The sequence below is a fragment of the Oryctolagus cuniculus genome, chromosome 12 (assembly GCF_051225735.1).
Source record: "Oryctolagus cuniculus isolate XC-2025 breed Fujian yellow rabbit chromosome 12, ASM5122573v1, whole genome shotgun sequence".
Lineage (NCBI taxonomy): Eukaryota > Metazoa > Chordata > Mammalia > Lagomorpha > Leporidae > Oryctolagus > Oryctolagus cuniculus.
The window spans coordinates 107,413,765-107,428,916 of record NC_142878.1 but is presented as its reverse complement, the minus strand read 5'-3'; the positions used below and the strand labels follow the sequence as shown (position 1 = coordinate 107,428,916).

The 15,152-nt window shown below is 59.5% G+C and overlaps 1 protein-coding gene across 11 annotated transcripts in view; it reads left to right on the top strand.

Annotated features, from left to right (window-relative positions):
- Positions 1-13,755, top strand: part of PEAK1 (pseudopodium enriched atypical kinase 1) — a 346,647-nt gene extending 332,892 nt beyond the window's left edge. For all 11 annotated transcript variants that reach the window (XM_051834588.3, XM_089310835.1, XM_051834591.3 and 8 more), the window contains one exon: positions 7,575-13,755. In XM_051834588.3, coding sequence (XP_051690548.3) covers positions 7,575-8,726 — 1,152 coding nt within the window. In that variant the 3' untranslated portion in view covers positions 8,727-13,755. The remainder of the gene's footprint in view (positions 1-7,574) is intronic.
- Positions 13,756-15,152: the final 1,397 nt, after the last annotated feature.

Sequence of the window (15,152 nt, the reverse complement as noted above, 5' to 3'; positions counted from 1 at the left end):
GTGTGCTCCGGCCTGGTCAGGGAAGGCCGCAGAGGCCGAGGAATTGGCTCTGGTTCTTTCTGTTTTCTCCCGTTTTCCAAAAGGTGGCTTGTTGGTGGTGAGGGTCCCCCTGGTCTGTGTTTGGGGATCTGGTCCAATTGCCTCAGGGAGCCCCGTGGCACCGATGGGAGGTGCTGGGGAGTAGGAGCGTCCAACCCTGTGAGCCAGTGCTTCTGCTTCCGCCCTGTCCTCACTGACCCCTGTGAGCCCAGCTTTCCCCAGTCAGTCGGTCCCAGCACAGGTAGAGGTGTGCCTGCCTCCGCTGTCCCCCTGACTCTCCAGGGAGAGGAGCAGGCGGGGCCTCTTCCTTGGTGGAAGTGTCCCCTGCACGTGAGCCTGGCCCTACCACCTCCAAGGAGCCAGCAGCTTGCCTGGGAGGAGGCCTGTGGTGGATTTCATAAGGAGACCCAACCTCCCCCTGCCTGGCTGTGCCTGGCGCCTGGACGCCGAGACCACAGCGCCCTCTAGTGTCGCCGTGGCGCAGGCGCGCTCATAGCCTTTCTTGCTTTCACAGAATGTGCCCGGATTGTCGGCTTTTAAAGTAGATTTTCCCATACATAATCAAAACAACTATGGGATGATCTTTCTCCCATTAGAAACAATACAGGACCATTCCAGTTCCGGTTCTATTCCTGCTTAAAAGCTGGGGGGGGGCCGGGGGCCTGTGGGGACTCCTCTCCCTCAGGAGTGGAATCTTGTATTGGACTACTCTGGTTCCCAGGAGGAACGCAAATTCCTTTCGCGGGAGAGACATAAAAATGGGAGGCCAAGAAGAGGTTACTGTGATGCCTGGTAAAGAAAATACCAGATCGGAAGAGAAGGGGGGGGGGGGGAGGAAGGCGCCACACAGGCGGAAGCTGTCCGTTGTTCGGCAGGGAGGCTGGCTTTCTGAAATAACTTGTAGGCCAGAAATTTATCATCTGAAGTCAGGTCATTTTGAGTTTTTTAAGGAACTAAAGGAGTCAAAGTTATTAATATTTGAAAAATGGCTACTCGGCGGTGCACAGAATAATAGCACACTCCTACCTAAATTAACATCCTCGCTGCTCCATAATAAAGATTTATGGGATACCCACCACATGAAATCCTATTATGGAAATCTCCGAAGGTCTGCGTTTGGGGTGTAACTGTCTTCATGGTTATGAACCAATTAAAAGCCCTGGCACCCCCCGGCCCCCACCTGCGTCGGCTCCCTTGTTTCGCTTGCCCTTACAACGAGAGTGGCCCATTCGTCCTCAGCCTGTCTGCGCGTTGTGCAATGGAGAGATAAGGAGGGGCCGCCCCCTCTGGTTGGCTGTCTGGGCAAACCGCTCTCCTTCAGAGCACAATTTATCATCTCTGCTTCGTAAATCACTGGGATCCTTTATCTCAGGTTGATCTGTGAAGCTAAACATAAATCCTCGTTGTAGTATCCATGTCCTTATCTACTCACAGAGCTCTGCAGGACCCTGTAACAGTGTGTGTGTGTGTGTGTGTGCACATGTGAGTGTGTGTGTGCACGCCTGTGCACGTGTGCGGCTACAGAGCATCTTCTCTGGAGCAGGTGTGTAGCCCAGCAGTTAAGACACCCCTGTCCCATAGCAGAGCGCCTGGCTTCAGTTCCCAGCTCTGGCTCCTGCCTCCAGCTTCCTGCCAGTGTAGACATGGGAGCCAACAGGTGGTCCCTCCAGTGCCTGGGTTTCTTCCACTCACGTGGGAGACCCAGGCGGAGTTCCAGACTCCTGGCCTTGGCCTGGCTCAGCCCCATCTGGGGAGTTAACCAGTGGACGGGAGGCCTCTTAGTCTTCATCTGTTTGCAGAGTCTCTTCTTTATTTGAGAGCCAGAGACAGACAGGGAAGGAGCTTCCATCCGCTGCTTCACTCCCCAAATGCCCTCAGCCAGTGCTGAGCAAAGGCAAAGCTGGGAGCCGGATCTCAGTCCCGGTCTCCTGTGTGTGGAGCCCCCGCCCGCTGCCTGCCGGGGTGTGCGCTGGTAGGAAGCTGCAGTGCAGGGCACAGGTGGACCCCGCCCAGGCACTCGGATATGGGACGCGGGAGTCCCAGGCAGCAGCCACTGCACCAAGCACCTGTCCTACCCGTTCCTTCTCCAAGCCCAAGCTCCGCCTGTTGGCTCAGACTAACCTGCTGACCTTGACCTGTGGCAGGGTGGACCCTCGGCAGCCCCTCTGTCACACGTGTGGTCAGATATCTTCACTGCTATGGCAAGTGGCTCTCGGGACTCAAAAGCAAGACTTTGGTTTTTCTCTCGTTATTATTCAAAAAAAAAAAAAAAAAAAAGGAGTCTATAAGACTGCGTCACTTGCAGCATTTGCCAGTCGGTAATTGTCTGTCGTTACCAGCGTTAGCTTTGAACCGCCTTGTCGTTTACAAATGTGCTCTACGGACTTGATCCCGTGCACCCCGCACAACTGCCCTGTGCGGCACGTGTCAGTGCTGTCCATAGTGTCGCCCTCACTGGGGGGACCGAGACCCAGAGGCGCTAAGTGGAACGCCCAAGGTCACGTAGCCAGTGGCAAGGCCAAATCCCAGGCCTTGCGAGTCGTGCCGAGTGTGCTTGCTGTGGCAGGCCCGTTCCTCTCCAGACTCACTCAGCTAAGCACAGTGACATTGCACAGACGTTTCAAAACCCAGGAGTCGGGACCCTGAGCTTCCATTCCAGTGGGCCGTGTGGCATGGAGCAGGTTCTTTCAGCTGATGGTGGAGTGAATGAATGATGCCTCGTGTGCCAGGTCTAGCTCTTACCTGTGGGGAGCAAACCGGACTAGACTGAGTTACTGGAATTAAGACTTATTCTATGCATCTGCTCTCCCACAATATGGCGCTGGGAGAGGAGGCAACAGCTTCTACCCAGCTGCCTCTCACCAACTTGACAAGCTGCAGGACCTGCTCCTGATTGAAGGAGAGCAGCGTACTCGGCGTGTGGGCAGCCGAGTTAGGATTGGCGGAGGAGGACTATAAAGGAGGAGAGAGACGGCATGCACCAGGAACATCTATGGGGAACATCTAAGAGGAACACCTGTGCAGCCTCCGAGAGAGCCGGCCGGTGGTGTGCCGCTCCCCCGCGGAAGTGGGGAATGTGGCCAGGGGGAACTGCCCTTCCACGGAGGTGGAAGGGATAGTAGCCAACCCGGGAAGAACCAGCAGCAAACCCGGGGAGGGCCGAGCAGACGAAAGAACAGCGCAGGGTCCTGTGTTGCTCCTCCACGAAGAGGGGGAGCGACATAATGGTGCCGTGACTCGGATAGGAAACCTAGGACGGATAGCAAACTTAGGAGGGAAGAAACGGGAAGAAGCAGGAAAATATCGGAGAGAGAGACTAGCAAACAGCCTAGGGAAAATACCAGAGAGAGAGACTAGCAAACAGCCTAGGGAAAAGCCGGACGAAAAGGGTGCCGGAAGAAGCTATTGAAAGCCTAGGCATAGACTCGGATACGGACTACGGGGGGAAGCTGGGAGAAATCTCTAAGGTCGAAAGCGAAAGTGAAAGCTAGAACAAACAGACTCGGACGCGGACTGTGGGGAGAGGCCAGGAGAAATGAGGGAGGAATATCGTTGGAGGAAAGCTTGGGGAAACATACCGGGTAGAGAAAAATGTTAGGGAAATTGAAGCCGCGGGGGGCAGGCCAAGGCGGAAACGAAAGCCACTTTGGGGTTCTCAGGTTAGCCCGGGAATAGGGGGCGAAAAGTTGAAACTAGAAGCTGAGACGCAAGCCAGGTTGGGATCCGTCTGATTAGCCCGGGGAGCAAAGGACGGGAAGCCAAACCGTGGGGCGGAGACGTACGCTGGGTTGAATTCGCCAGGCTAGCCCGGGGAACTTAGATTGAATCCTAGTGGCGGAGACGCAAGCTACGCTGTGTTACTCGCGGAAGCCGCCGCGTGCAGAGAGAGCACGGGGCGTGAGTAGATAGGGAACGGGGCTGGCGTAGGCCGTGGTTCAGACGCGAAAGGGTTAAGCGTGGAGACCGCGGACCGCGCAAAGCCGGGAAGCCGCGCAGATGAGGCGCGGGCTGAAGCGGCTCAGAGCCGGCGAGGCGCGGAGAAGCAGCCTCGGGGCGGAGCCCGCTGGCGGGGCGAGGCGCCGGGAAGCTGCGCGGAGCCGTGAAGCTGCCGGCAGGGCGAGGTGCCGGGAAGCTGCGGGGATAAGAGAAACAGAAGTTTTAGAAGTAAAGTGAGAGAAATAGGAATGCTGGAAGATAGAAGTAAAATGGGAGAAATAGAAATGCCCGGAGATAGAGAAATAGAGAAATAAAAAGGCCTCCCTACAACACTGCAATGTGAGAGCTTGGATTCGGTCTGCCCGATTAGTGAGGCGATGAGCACCTGCGGCGCTAGCAGCTTATGCGCCGCAGGTCACCGAAGACAGGCATGAATTAACATCAGTAAGGCCTCCCCACAATACTGCAATTAGAAAGCTTGGATTCGGTCTGCCTGATTAGGGAAGTGGTGAGCACCTGCGGGCGGCTAGCAGCTTATGCGCCGCAGGTCACCGAAGACAGGCACATTATCAACACCAATAAGTCACCCCACAACATGGCAATGAGAGAGCTTGGATTCGGTCTGCCTGATTAAGGCGGTAAGCACCAGCAAGCAGCTCGACCAGAGTATGAGCTGCAGGTCACCGAAGATAGGCATGAATCAACACCAATAAGCCTCCCCACAATATGGCAATGAGAAGGCTTGGATTCGGTTTGCCTGATTGTTAGGGCTTGTAAGCCCCTGCAGGCTCGACCAGAGCATGCGCTGCAGGGCACCGAACACAGGCACGCATCAGCGCCTAAAAACCTCCTCACAACATGGCGAAGAGAGGACCCGGATTCGGTTTTCCTGATTGATAGGACTTGTAAGAGCCTGTGGCAACTCTAGCAAGTAGAGCAGAGTGTGTGCCGCGGGACACCGAAGACAGGCGCGTATCAACGCCAAAAATAAAAAGAAAGGGGGATCTGTGGGGAGCAAACCGGACTAGACTGAGTTACTGGAATTAAGACTTATTCTATGCATCTGCTCTCCCACAATATGGCGCTGGGAGAGGAGGCAACAGCTTCTACCCAGCTGCCTCTCACCAACTTGACAAGCTGCAGGACCTGCTCCTGATTGAAGGAGAGCAGCGTACTCGGCGTGTGGGCAGCCGAGTTAGGATTGGCGGAGGAGGACTATAAAGGAGGAGAGAGACGGCATGCACCAGGAACATCTATGGGGAACATCTAAGAGGAACACCTGTGCAGCCTCCGAGAGAGCCGGCCGGTGGTGTGCCGCTCCCCCGCGGAAGTGGGGAATGTGGCCAGGGGGAACTGCCCTTCCACGGAGGTGGAAGGGATAGTAGCCAACCCGGGAAGAACCAGCAGCAAACCCGGGGAGGGCCGAGCAGACGAAAGAACAGCGCAGGGTCCTGTGTTGCTCCTCCACGAAGAGGGGGAGCGACACTTACCTAACTAAATGATGACTGGTTTTTCAAATAAAATAGGACTTTTAAATGCCTGGTGACACATAAATATGCAATATAAGATTTTGAGAGCTTTCCAAAGGTAATGTTTTCCAAAAGATACATTTGAACTTGAACCCAGCTTAGGAACATCTGTCTCAAGTCCAGAAGTTTGCTTCAAAGAGATGCTAGGTGGATGCTCACTGATTGGGTAGGTGGAGGGAGACTTGAAGGAACTTGTTTTCTGAACTCTGGATGGATGGATAGACGGATGGATGGATGGTTGACAGATACACACGTCCGTATTTCCATGGCCCTGATCATGTCCTTTTAACTGTAATAAAAACAGCAGAGAGAGAGGGAGAGGGAGAGAGAGAGAGAGAGAGAGGTGTTTCTATGTCTGGTGACTCCTTTGGTTCTTAGCGTTTTGCTGTGTTTTGTTAAATGAATGGAAATCAGAGCACAGTGTTTCTCAGAACGGGGGCCCCATCTGCATCCCCCTAAGAAAACATCCATTTTTCTTTTTAGGTAAAAATAGCTAGGACACACTTGGCTGAAATGCTTTTCCATCTTACCGTTCAAGTAAGAGTCAGACAGCGTCAGCTCCACAGGGCGCTCGTTGCTGGGAGACCCGGTATCTGCAGGATGCGCGGTGGGCTCCCACCCGGAGGAGGGGGTGGAGGAAGCCGAGACCGGGGCCTGGCTGAGCAGGCCTGCGGTGAGCCTGCCCTGGCCCCTCCACTGTGCACGAGCGCCAGAGGCTGAAGCTCCGCTCGCCAGCCTCTCTCCTGACACTAAGCTCGTCTGATCCTGCTCTGTCACCTGCTGTTTGCCTTCTAACCCACCAGGACCACAAACAGAGTCTGTTACAGTGTGTACAGCTGCTGACGAACCCGTGTGGTCACACAGGTCCCCCACCCCACCCCGAGTTCTTTCTTGAAAGGTCTTATTGCGTGAGTTTGGGGTGTTAATGAGACCTGTTTAAAAAAAGAAAAACAAGCCTAGAACTCAGAATGCTGCTGCTAAAATGGTGGCCGTGCTCTCCCTGGGGCAGACCACGGATTCGCTCACTCCACCCTGCCAGGGAGCTGCGGCCACCACTCTGTCCTTCCCGGGGACGTCTCGAGAGCCCCCAGCTGACCCGGCCAACGAGAAGTTTGACCCAGAGGGTGACCGGTAGTGAATGAGGGACTCTGGCGGACATGGAGAGGCATTTGTCGGCCCTGTGTGGCCGTGGGCTGTGACCTCCACAGAAATGGGTGAGCAGCTCGCCCTCTCTTTCTAAAGATTCTATTGATTTATTTGAGATAGAGTTATAGAGAGGGAGAGACAGAGAGGAAGCTCTTCCATCCACTGGATCACTCCCCACATGGCCACAACAGCTTCCTCCAGGTCTCCCACGTGGGTGCAGGGGCCCAAGGACTTGGGCCATCTTCCACTGCTCTCCCAGGCCACAGCACAGAGCTGGATCGGAAGTGGAGCAGCCGGGACTCAAACCAGCACCCATATGGGATGCCGGCACTGCAAATGGAGGCTTAGCTGCTGCGCCACTGTGCCAGCCCGAGCAGCTCTCTTGTCTCTGTCCTGCTTCCTAGACAAGGTGCAGAGTGTGGTGGAAAGAGTGAGCTTTGGCGTCAGACAGACTTGGGTTCCTAAAGGAATAACCTCAGGCTGCTTTCCTCTTGGTTCTCAGATCCTCGGGCTCCGGTGAAGGGCGAGCGAGAGGACCAGAGAGAGAGCAGAAAGGGCTCAGACAGCACAGCCTGGCACCCAGACGCACGGCGGGAAGGACGGTTACTGGCTGAGCATCCCTAATCCGAAAATCCAAACCCGAGATGCTCCAAAATCTGAAATTCGCTGCCTAAAAAGTTCTGGGTTTCTGGGTTAGGGATGCTCATTTGGAAAAGTCGGTGCGAATATCCAAAATGCAGGAAACCTTGAACTCTGAGACGCTTCCGGCTCCAAGCAGGTGCCCCGGCCTGCCGAGAGCCATTCTGAAGCTCTCGGCGTTTGCCCCCACAAGCAGTCCCCCTCCCGTGACGCCTGTTGGGCGCATCGGAAGCCAGCTTGTGGAAGTGTGAAGTTTAATTGGAGTTATCTGCTTTCTCCCTCCAGATCTGTAAGAGCAAGGCTAAAGAGTCCCAGCAGTATTATCACAGCCTGGCCGTCCGGCAGAGCCTGGCCGTCCATTTTAACATCCAGCAGGACTGCGGCCACTTCCTGGCCGAGGTCCCCAGCCGGCTGCTTCCCTGGGAGGACCCCGATGCCCCTGGAAAGGAAGACGACGAAGTGGAAGAGAATGGAGCAGGGGCGGAAGGGGGGACCGGCGGCACACCCCCAGAGCCGTGCTCCGAAACAGAGGCGTCCCGGAAGGAGGGCCAGGGCGGTGCGGGCCGGCGGCAGAGAAGCCACGTCGTGGTCATCACCCGGGAGGTCCCCCACCTCACCGTGGCCGACTTCGTGCGGGACTCTCTGGCCCACCACGGGAAAAGCCCGGATGTGTACGAGAGGCAGGTGTGCCTGCTGCTCTTACAGCTCTGCTCTGGCCTCGAGCACCTCAAGCCCTACCACGTCACTCACTGCGACCTTCGGCTGGAGAACCTGCTGCTTGTCCACTACCAGCCGGGGGGCCCGGGGCCCGCGGAGCCCGGCCCCGCCTCGTCTTGTCCCACGCGCCTCCTCGTGAGCAACTTCTCGCAGGCCAAGCAGAAGAGCCACCTGGTGGACCCCGACATCCTCCGGGACCAGTCGCGCCTGGCCCCGGAGATCATCACGGCCACCCAGTACAAGAAGTGCGACGAGTTCCAGACCGGCATCCTCATCTATGAGATGCTGCACCTGCCCAACCCCTTCGACGAGCACCCCGAGCTGAAGGAGAAGGAGTACACGCGGGCGGACCTGCCACGCATCCCGCTGCGCTCCCACTACTCGCGGGGCCTGCAGCAGCTGGCCAGCTGCCTCCTGAACCCCAACCCTTCCGAGCGGATCCTCATCTCCGACGCCAAAGGCATCCTGCAGTGTCTGCTCTGGGGCCCCCGGGAGGATCTCTTCCAGACGCTCAGCGCCTCCCCGAGCCTGGCGCAGAGGAGCGCGCTGCTCCAGAACTGGCTGGACATCAAGCGGACGCTGCTGATGATCAAGTTCGCAGAGAAGTCGCTGGACAGGGAGGCCGGCGTGAGCCTCGAGGACTGGCTGTGCGCGCAGTACTTGGCCTTCGCCACCACAGACTCCCTCGGCTGCATCGTGAAGATCCTGCAACACCGTTAATGCCACCCGGATGCTGCTTTTTCTACCTTTTCACCTTCTTCATGTTCTGACACTCCTCCTCCTCCCTCGTACTCACAGAATTACAGACAGACAGACGGACGGACGGACAACCCTCCCGTCTCCGTCCCCGAACAAACGAGTCCGTGCCGGGTGAAAGCTGGGTCAGCTGTCTGGACGTGCACCTGCCGGCCCCCGGGGCCTGCTCCATCCTTGTGCCCCCTCCCCCACCGGGACGCGGGCAGGAGGTGACTCGCATGTTCCAGGCTGCGTCCAGTTCCTCCTGGAGTGTGAAGAGCGCGTCTCTTTGTCAGCACCAAGTATTTATTCCCGCTGGCGAGAGACATCCGTAGGAGTGACAGCAGACCCCTCCACTCCGGTGTCCCCGCCTCGACTCTAGGACCAGGCAGAGCGTCAGCCCCTGGTTCCCTGTGCCCTTCCCATAGCCTCTGATTAGCAGGTGGCAGAGGGACCAGGCGAGAGTCCCACCCTCGGGTCGCCTCTGGCGTCCGGAAGTGTGTGTCTTGCACACAGAGGCCGGCCCTGGGAGCCCCCTCCCCGGCACTGTCACTGCCAGGCCTCCTTCCCCGGGTCTGTCCACCTGTGTCGGGGAAGTGTGCGTTTCTCAGGCACCTGTGGCCCGGCACAGCTGGCCCGGTGCCTCCGCGGGGTGGGGTGCAATTCAGGGCCTCGAAACAGCCGGTGGGATGTGAGGAGGTGGTGGGTCACGGGCGCCCTTCTTCAGGGGCCCGCGGGGAACAGAGCCCAAAGTGCCGTTCCTTGCTGGCTGGCAGAGCTGGCAGCCTTGGCAGCCGGGGCTGCTGGGGCCTGGACCAGGGCTTCCCCCGCCCCAGGCAGTCATTGGCCGGCTTCCTGCTGTCCGTTGCCAGTGTTAACTGGTCTACCTAGGGCTATAGAGAACAGCGCCGAATGAAGCGGCCGAGCGCTGAGATCCCCCTGCAGGGCAGGCGGCCCGGCTGGGGGGTGACCGGGCGGCGGGGAGCAGGCTGCTGCTTTGACTCCCTGGTGGCCGTGGAGGACGGCTGGGGGCGGGCCGAGCGCCACGGCCCTGCCTGCAGATCCATGTGCAATCTGAGTGTGGCCTTGGACAGCTGCACGTGACGGTGGTTTAGCTGCAACTTCACCCGAAGCGAGAGCTACGGGAACCCCCTCCTGCGCCCCTTGGCACATATTAGCGCTGAGACAAGTGTCCCTTCTACCCGGGTGTGTGTGTGTGTGCGTGTGTGTGTGTGTGCGTGTGTGTGTGTGTGCGTGCGTGTGTACACACACTGCTGTGCTTGTCTTATTCAAAACTGTGACTATCTGTTTACTTCAGCCTTGAAATCCCAAGAGTCGCTCAAGCACGGCGTGTGTGTTCGCGTGTGTGCGCGCACGCTTGCACGCGTGCCGGGAGCAGGGGCCAGGCCTCCGGGGCAGCAACCTGTGGCGGGCTTCACAGACTGTGCGCCCAGCGGCGGGCGAGCCCCGGCGCCCTGTCCACCAGCGCGGGGTTTCCTGCGAGCCGAGGCGGACCACGCCGTCTTCCGGCCTCCGGTGCGTTTTTCACGGCCTTTGGTGCGATTGCCCTGCGTCAGAGAGCATGCAAGGAAGGAGAAGAATGTATTTCCCTGTGCTCTTCTGTCTGTCGGGGAAGCGGCCGTGTGAGGCCCCACCGTGGAGCACGTCCTGGCCTGGCCAGCAGTGGGGACTCCCAGCCAAGAGGGCTGGTCGGCCCGCAGAGTTCCGCCTCCTGTCGCCGGATGCGAGGCTCTGCCCCCGGGGATGGCTGCAGAGCTGGCGCGGCGCTGTGCCCCGGCGCGGCTGTGGCGTGGCTGTGTCATTGCCAGCAGGCTGGGGCGGGGCTCGCTGTGGCACAGCCCACGTGCACTGCACTCCCTGCCTGGCCGCCCAGCCCCTGGCCCGCCCCCGCAGCCGTTCTCCCTGTCACTCTCGCGGTGCCTTGGCCACATAAATTCGAATGTGGTGACGCAGTTAATGCAGAACGTGCCCTGGCCCCTCCGTTGGTTATGTTTCCAGGCATGTCTCTGTTTTCGTTTTTTATCTAAGACTCGTCTCCAGTCTTCATTTTAACCCTCCAGGAGAAGCAGCACGGCCCCCTCCCCACCTTATCGAAGCGCACTGTCCACCGAGCACCCCTGCTCGCCACAGCCACAGCCACAGCCACAGCCACAGCCACAGCCACGGCCGGCTAGCACTGCTTCTGTATGCACGCTTGGCAGGGGCGAAAGACGAGCGCCAGCCGGTCAGAGAGGGGCCTCGCGCGGGTTTTTCTCTGGGTGGTGGGCGCAGAACGACGGTGGGGAGCGCCAGGGACGGTCCTCAGACTGCTTCCCCGGGGGGTGGGGCTCAGCCACACACAGCACAGGTGGTTCCCTCTCCATTTACACTGCCGTGGGGACTTTGAATTCATTCTTTGACGCGGGAGGAATCCTGCTTCCCCCGCTGTCCACCCACACGTGTCCCAGAAGCACGCTCGTGTGAGTTCTGGATTGCAACTAGCACAGGCTTACAGTTTCCTCGAGTAACACTGAGCTACTGTCTTCCAGAGCGATCGGCGTTCTTGTCTCTGCTGCTGAAGTCTGTCCTGTAGCTCCTTGGGTTTATATCGAGAGTCTGAGCACTGAAGCCCACACTGGCACTTTCCTTAGCCCCCTGGGCCTGGGCAGCCTCGGCCACACTCAGGTGCTTCGCAGGTGGCCGGTGGCCCGAGTCGCCCAGAGCCAGCCCTTAATGGGCGGCGCCCGGCCCTGCAGGCAGGGGGACACGGGGCCGTGAGCAGCTCCTGACGCCGTGCCGGGGAGGCCCTCGGGTCTCCAGGCGCCGATGGGAGGCCCGGGGCTGATCCGAGAGGTCGCAGTAACCTGTGGGACCTCAGCACCAGAGCCCAGGATGAGCCCCGCCGGCTCCGGGGCCAGGTCTGAACTGGAGGCCAGCACGGCGGCAGTGAGGTCCAGGGCGTGCCCTCAGAAGGTGAGCTGGATGAGGCAGAGGGCAGCCCGGGCACCCGGCGGCCCCACCTGCTCCCGTGGGGGCTGAACGCCATCAGATTAGGGGACCTGTGTTCCTGCCAAACTCCGAGTCGGTTCATGACCACGGAGGGCCACAGCCAAGGCACCCGAGGCCTGAGGAACATTCACGACACTTATGGGAGTCAAACTAAAGCTGTCCTGTCGAGTTCCCAGTGCCGTGTAATTCCCAGGTGAGACCCCTGGGACGCACTGCGTGGCACCGGGCAGCTTCCCACATGTAGGTCATTCTTGCTCTGGTCTCAGGAGTGCCCGGCCTTTGGTTGTGCCCTGGTTAGGACCTGTTCCCTGTCCCGCCAGCAGGGGGCCGAGGAGATGCTGGCCAGGCCTAGCCCCGCCTGTTTCTCGCGGCTCCAGCTGTCCGGAGGGCCGCAGGGCCCCACTTCCACGCCCCTCGCTGGCTGTGGAGGGTTGGACGTGCCGGTCCAGCCTGATGAGCCGCAGCACGGCTGCCCACGAGGCTGGAATGTTAGTTTTACCTCACTGAAGCTCCTTCCCCAAGGCCTGCAGTGCTGTGCGAGGCCGGACCGAGGGGCCGCTCCAGCTGATGTGTGCGCCCAAGTCCAGCTGCCCGTGCCTGCCGAGCTCTGGGAGTGGGCTCCGTGGGCCAGAACCGGGGTCCCCAGGGAGGTCCGAGGAGCTGCAGTGCAAGCCGCTAGGTAGAGATTATACCAAAGAAACAGCCTCTGTCCTGGTGCTTCGGCAGCGATGAGCTGTGCCGGGACCAAGCCCACGGGCAGGGAGCTGGCACACGGACCGCGGCAGGGTGTTCAAACCCTCAGAACACCTGCTTTCTTGTTAAGAAGTCCGTTAAGAAGCCCATGCAGTAAATTAAGAGAAAAACGTAGAAGATGATGATGAAACCCTGAGCAGACAGCCCTCCAGGACTGGGGAGAAGAGACCGGCCCTCTCCTGCTACCCGGCAGTCCTGGCCACGGCCACCGCCACGGCCACGGCCACGGCCACGGCCACTCCTCAGCTGGGGAGCACCGGACCCCGGTGACAGCGAGAGCTGAAGGGTTTTCCTTGTTTGTTTGTTTGTTTTTTTTAAACTAGAGGTCATGATAGTTTCAATAAGTTTGTTTAAACAGCCCTTGGGACATTCTTAGCAAACTGCACCATGTTTATAAAGCTTCCTGCAGAGGCATTCCCCGCCCGTCACCACCATCCCTCCGTGCCCAGAACGCACAGGTGCTACCCAGCCGCCCAGCGCCCCCACCCCGCAGCCGTGAGAGATCAGAACAGGCTGTTACAGCGGCGCCGGGGCAGCTTCCCGCCGGGGTGGGCAGCTGGGCCCCGCGCCTGGGACGGCCCACCCAGAGGGTCTCCCCTCCCCCACCACGGTCCAGCTTCTCACCTTGGACCCATCCCACCCACCCCCTTGTGGGCTTTTTTTTTTTTTTTTTAATTTTTTCCCTAATCAAGAAAGTTTCAGGGAATCAAAAGAGGTCGGGAATTTTTTAACCTAGCAGAAGTACAGAGTTATATATTTTGCTACGAATATTATTGTAGTCCAGAGAACCCACTTTGCCTGTTGGGGTGTGCGTGTGCGTGCGTGTGTGTGCGTGTGTGCGTGTGTGTGTGTGTGTGTCTGCACCCACGATGACTTGAATGTTGAGCCAGCCCGATGGCTTCAGGGTAGCATTTCGGAAAGGTTAAACCACACTGCTCCAGGAAACGCTGCACACAGTCCCTGGGCATCCCTTCCCCCACCAGTTCCAGAGAGTGCTGTGCGTGCGGACACAGTGGTGAGGGCTCGTCTGCGGGCGGAGACCAAGTGGCCGCCCCGGCGATGCGAGTCGCGACAGCCCTCCTCCAGTCCCTCCGCGTCCCCGCTTCCCAGGGCCTCGCCTCTCCACCTGCCCCCTCACCCCCGAGAGTCCCCTCGGCCACCGGGGCGCCACCCTCTGGTTTGCTGTGGTACTTTGCTGTGTACTCCGTGGCATCATGTAACTGTGTAAATAAACTCATTTTCATACACACGACAAGCCGACTCCTGGCTGGTTCTCCTGGCGACGGTTCCACGCTTGCAGCCATGGCCGTGGGCGGACACCCCATCCATCCAGCGGGAGATGACGGCGTTTAGCCACCCAGCGCCTTATCTCCTCCTGGCAGGGATGCCTTGTTCTCTCATCTCAGAAAAGGCAGTGGGCCGTTCCCAGCCCGCAGACTACAGGTTTGCTGCGTGAGGCCGCCCCCTAGTGGCAGGCCACCCACTCGCTGGATTTGGAGAGGCGCCGCTGGCTGCCGCTGGCTGCCCCTCTGTCCTGGGCAGGCACAGGGCCTGGAGGCAGCTTCGCCAGGATCCGCGTGCCTTTGACCTGGTCCTTAAAGACACGGTCGCAGGCAGGGCCCTCACCAAGGCTGGCACTTCAGTGGCAGAGACGGGAGGCCACCTGGCTTCAGTGTAGGCAGTGGGCAGTGACTAGCAGTGTTGGCGGCAGCTGCCTGCTTATCACAGTGGCGAGGATGAAGGTGGGCGCTTAGAGACCCTGCACTCGGCCTTGTTAGTGGTCACCGCCTCCCGCCAGGGGCTGCAGCTCTTCTGCTCCGGGGCGCACCCCGGAACTCACGGTGTCACCTGGGCCCAGGAGGGAGGGTCAGCAACAGAAAAAAGCACCGGCCGCAGGGCACAGCTGCGGTCCCCTGGCCCGGCTGGAGCAGCAAGAGAATGCCCCTCCCCTGGCTCCCGCAGGGCAGACCCCAGGACGGAGGCAGACGGGGCTGGGTGCACTGGGCTTGGGGTTGCCGTCGAGCTGCGGGTGTGAGTGCCCAAGAGGATGGGGGCCCTCTTCTGGGTGGGACAGGCCAGAGAGAACCAGAGTTCTGCTCTTCAGGGGGTCACTTAGTCCTGTGGGCAGTACTGTGCACCCCGCAGAGAAAGCAGCCGGGAGAGCCCCAGAGCCGTTCCCAGGGGGTTCCCGGTGAGACCACCTCCTCCCTGACCTGGGCTGTGCAGCGGCAGCGGCACCATGGACATTGGCCAGGGCCTCTGGCATCCACACGCCTGCAGAGTGAACCTCGGATTCTTCGCTGCCCAGAGAGGAGCGCGCCGACCCCGCAGCCCACGCGGCCTTTGGAGCCAGCCTGGGCTCTGCTTCCTGCTTTAGGAGCCCAGAACCGCAGTCATGGTCACCAGCTGTGGGCAGGAGCAGCCGCAGGCAAGGAAACTCACACTTGGGATTCCCACTGTGGGCGGGGCGGGGCTGGCCCGGGGTGGGGGCAGAGGCGGGAGGGAGATGATCGCCGCGATCCAATTTTCTCACGCTGGCAGGCCTCGCAGACGCCGCAGCCTGGGCACAGCCTGGCTCCCTGCAGACCCCGCGGGCCCTCTGCGCACGCGCACATCGCAGCTGCAAGGTGCGTGGGAGTGACCTGTAGG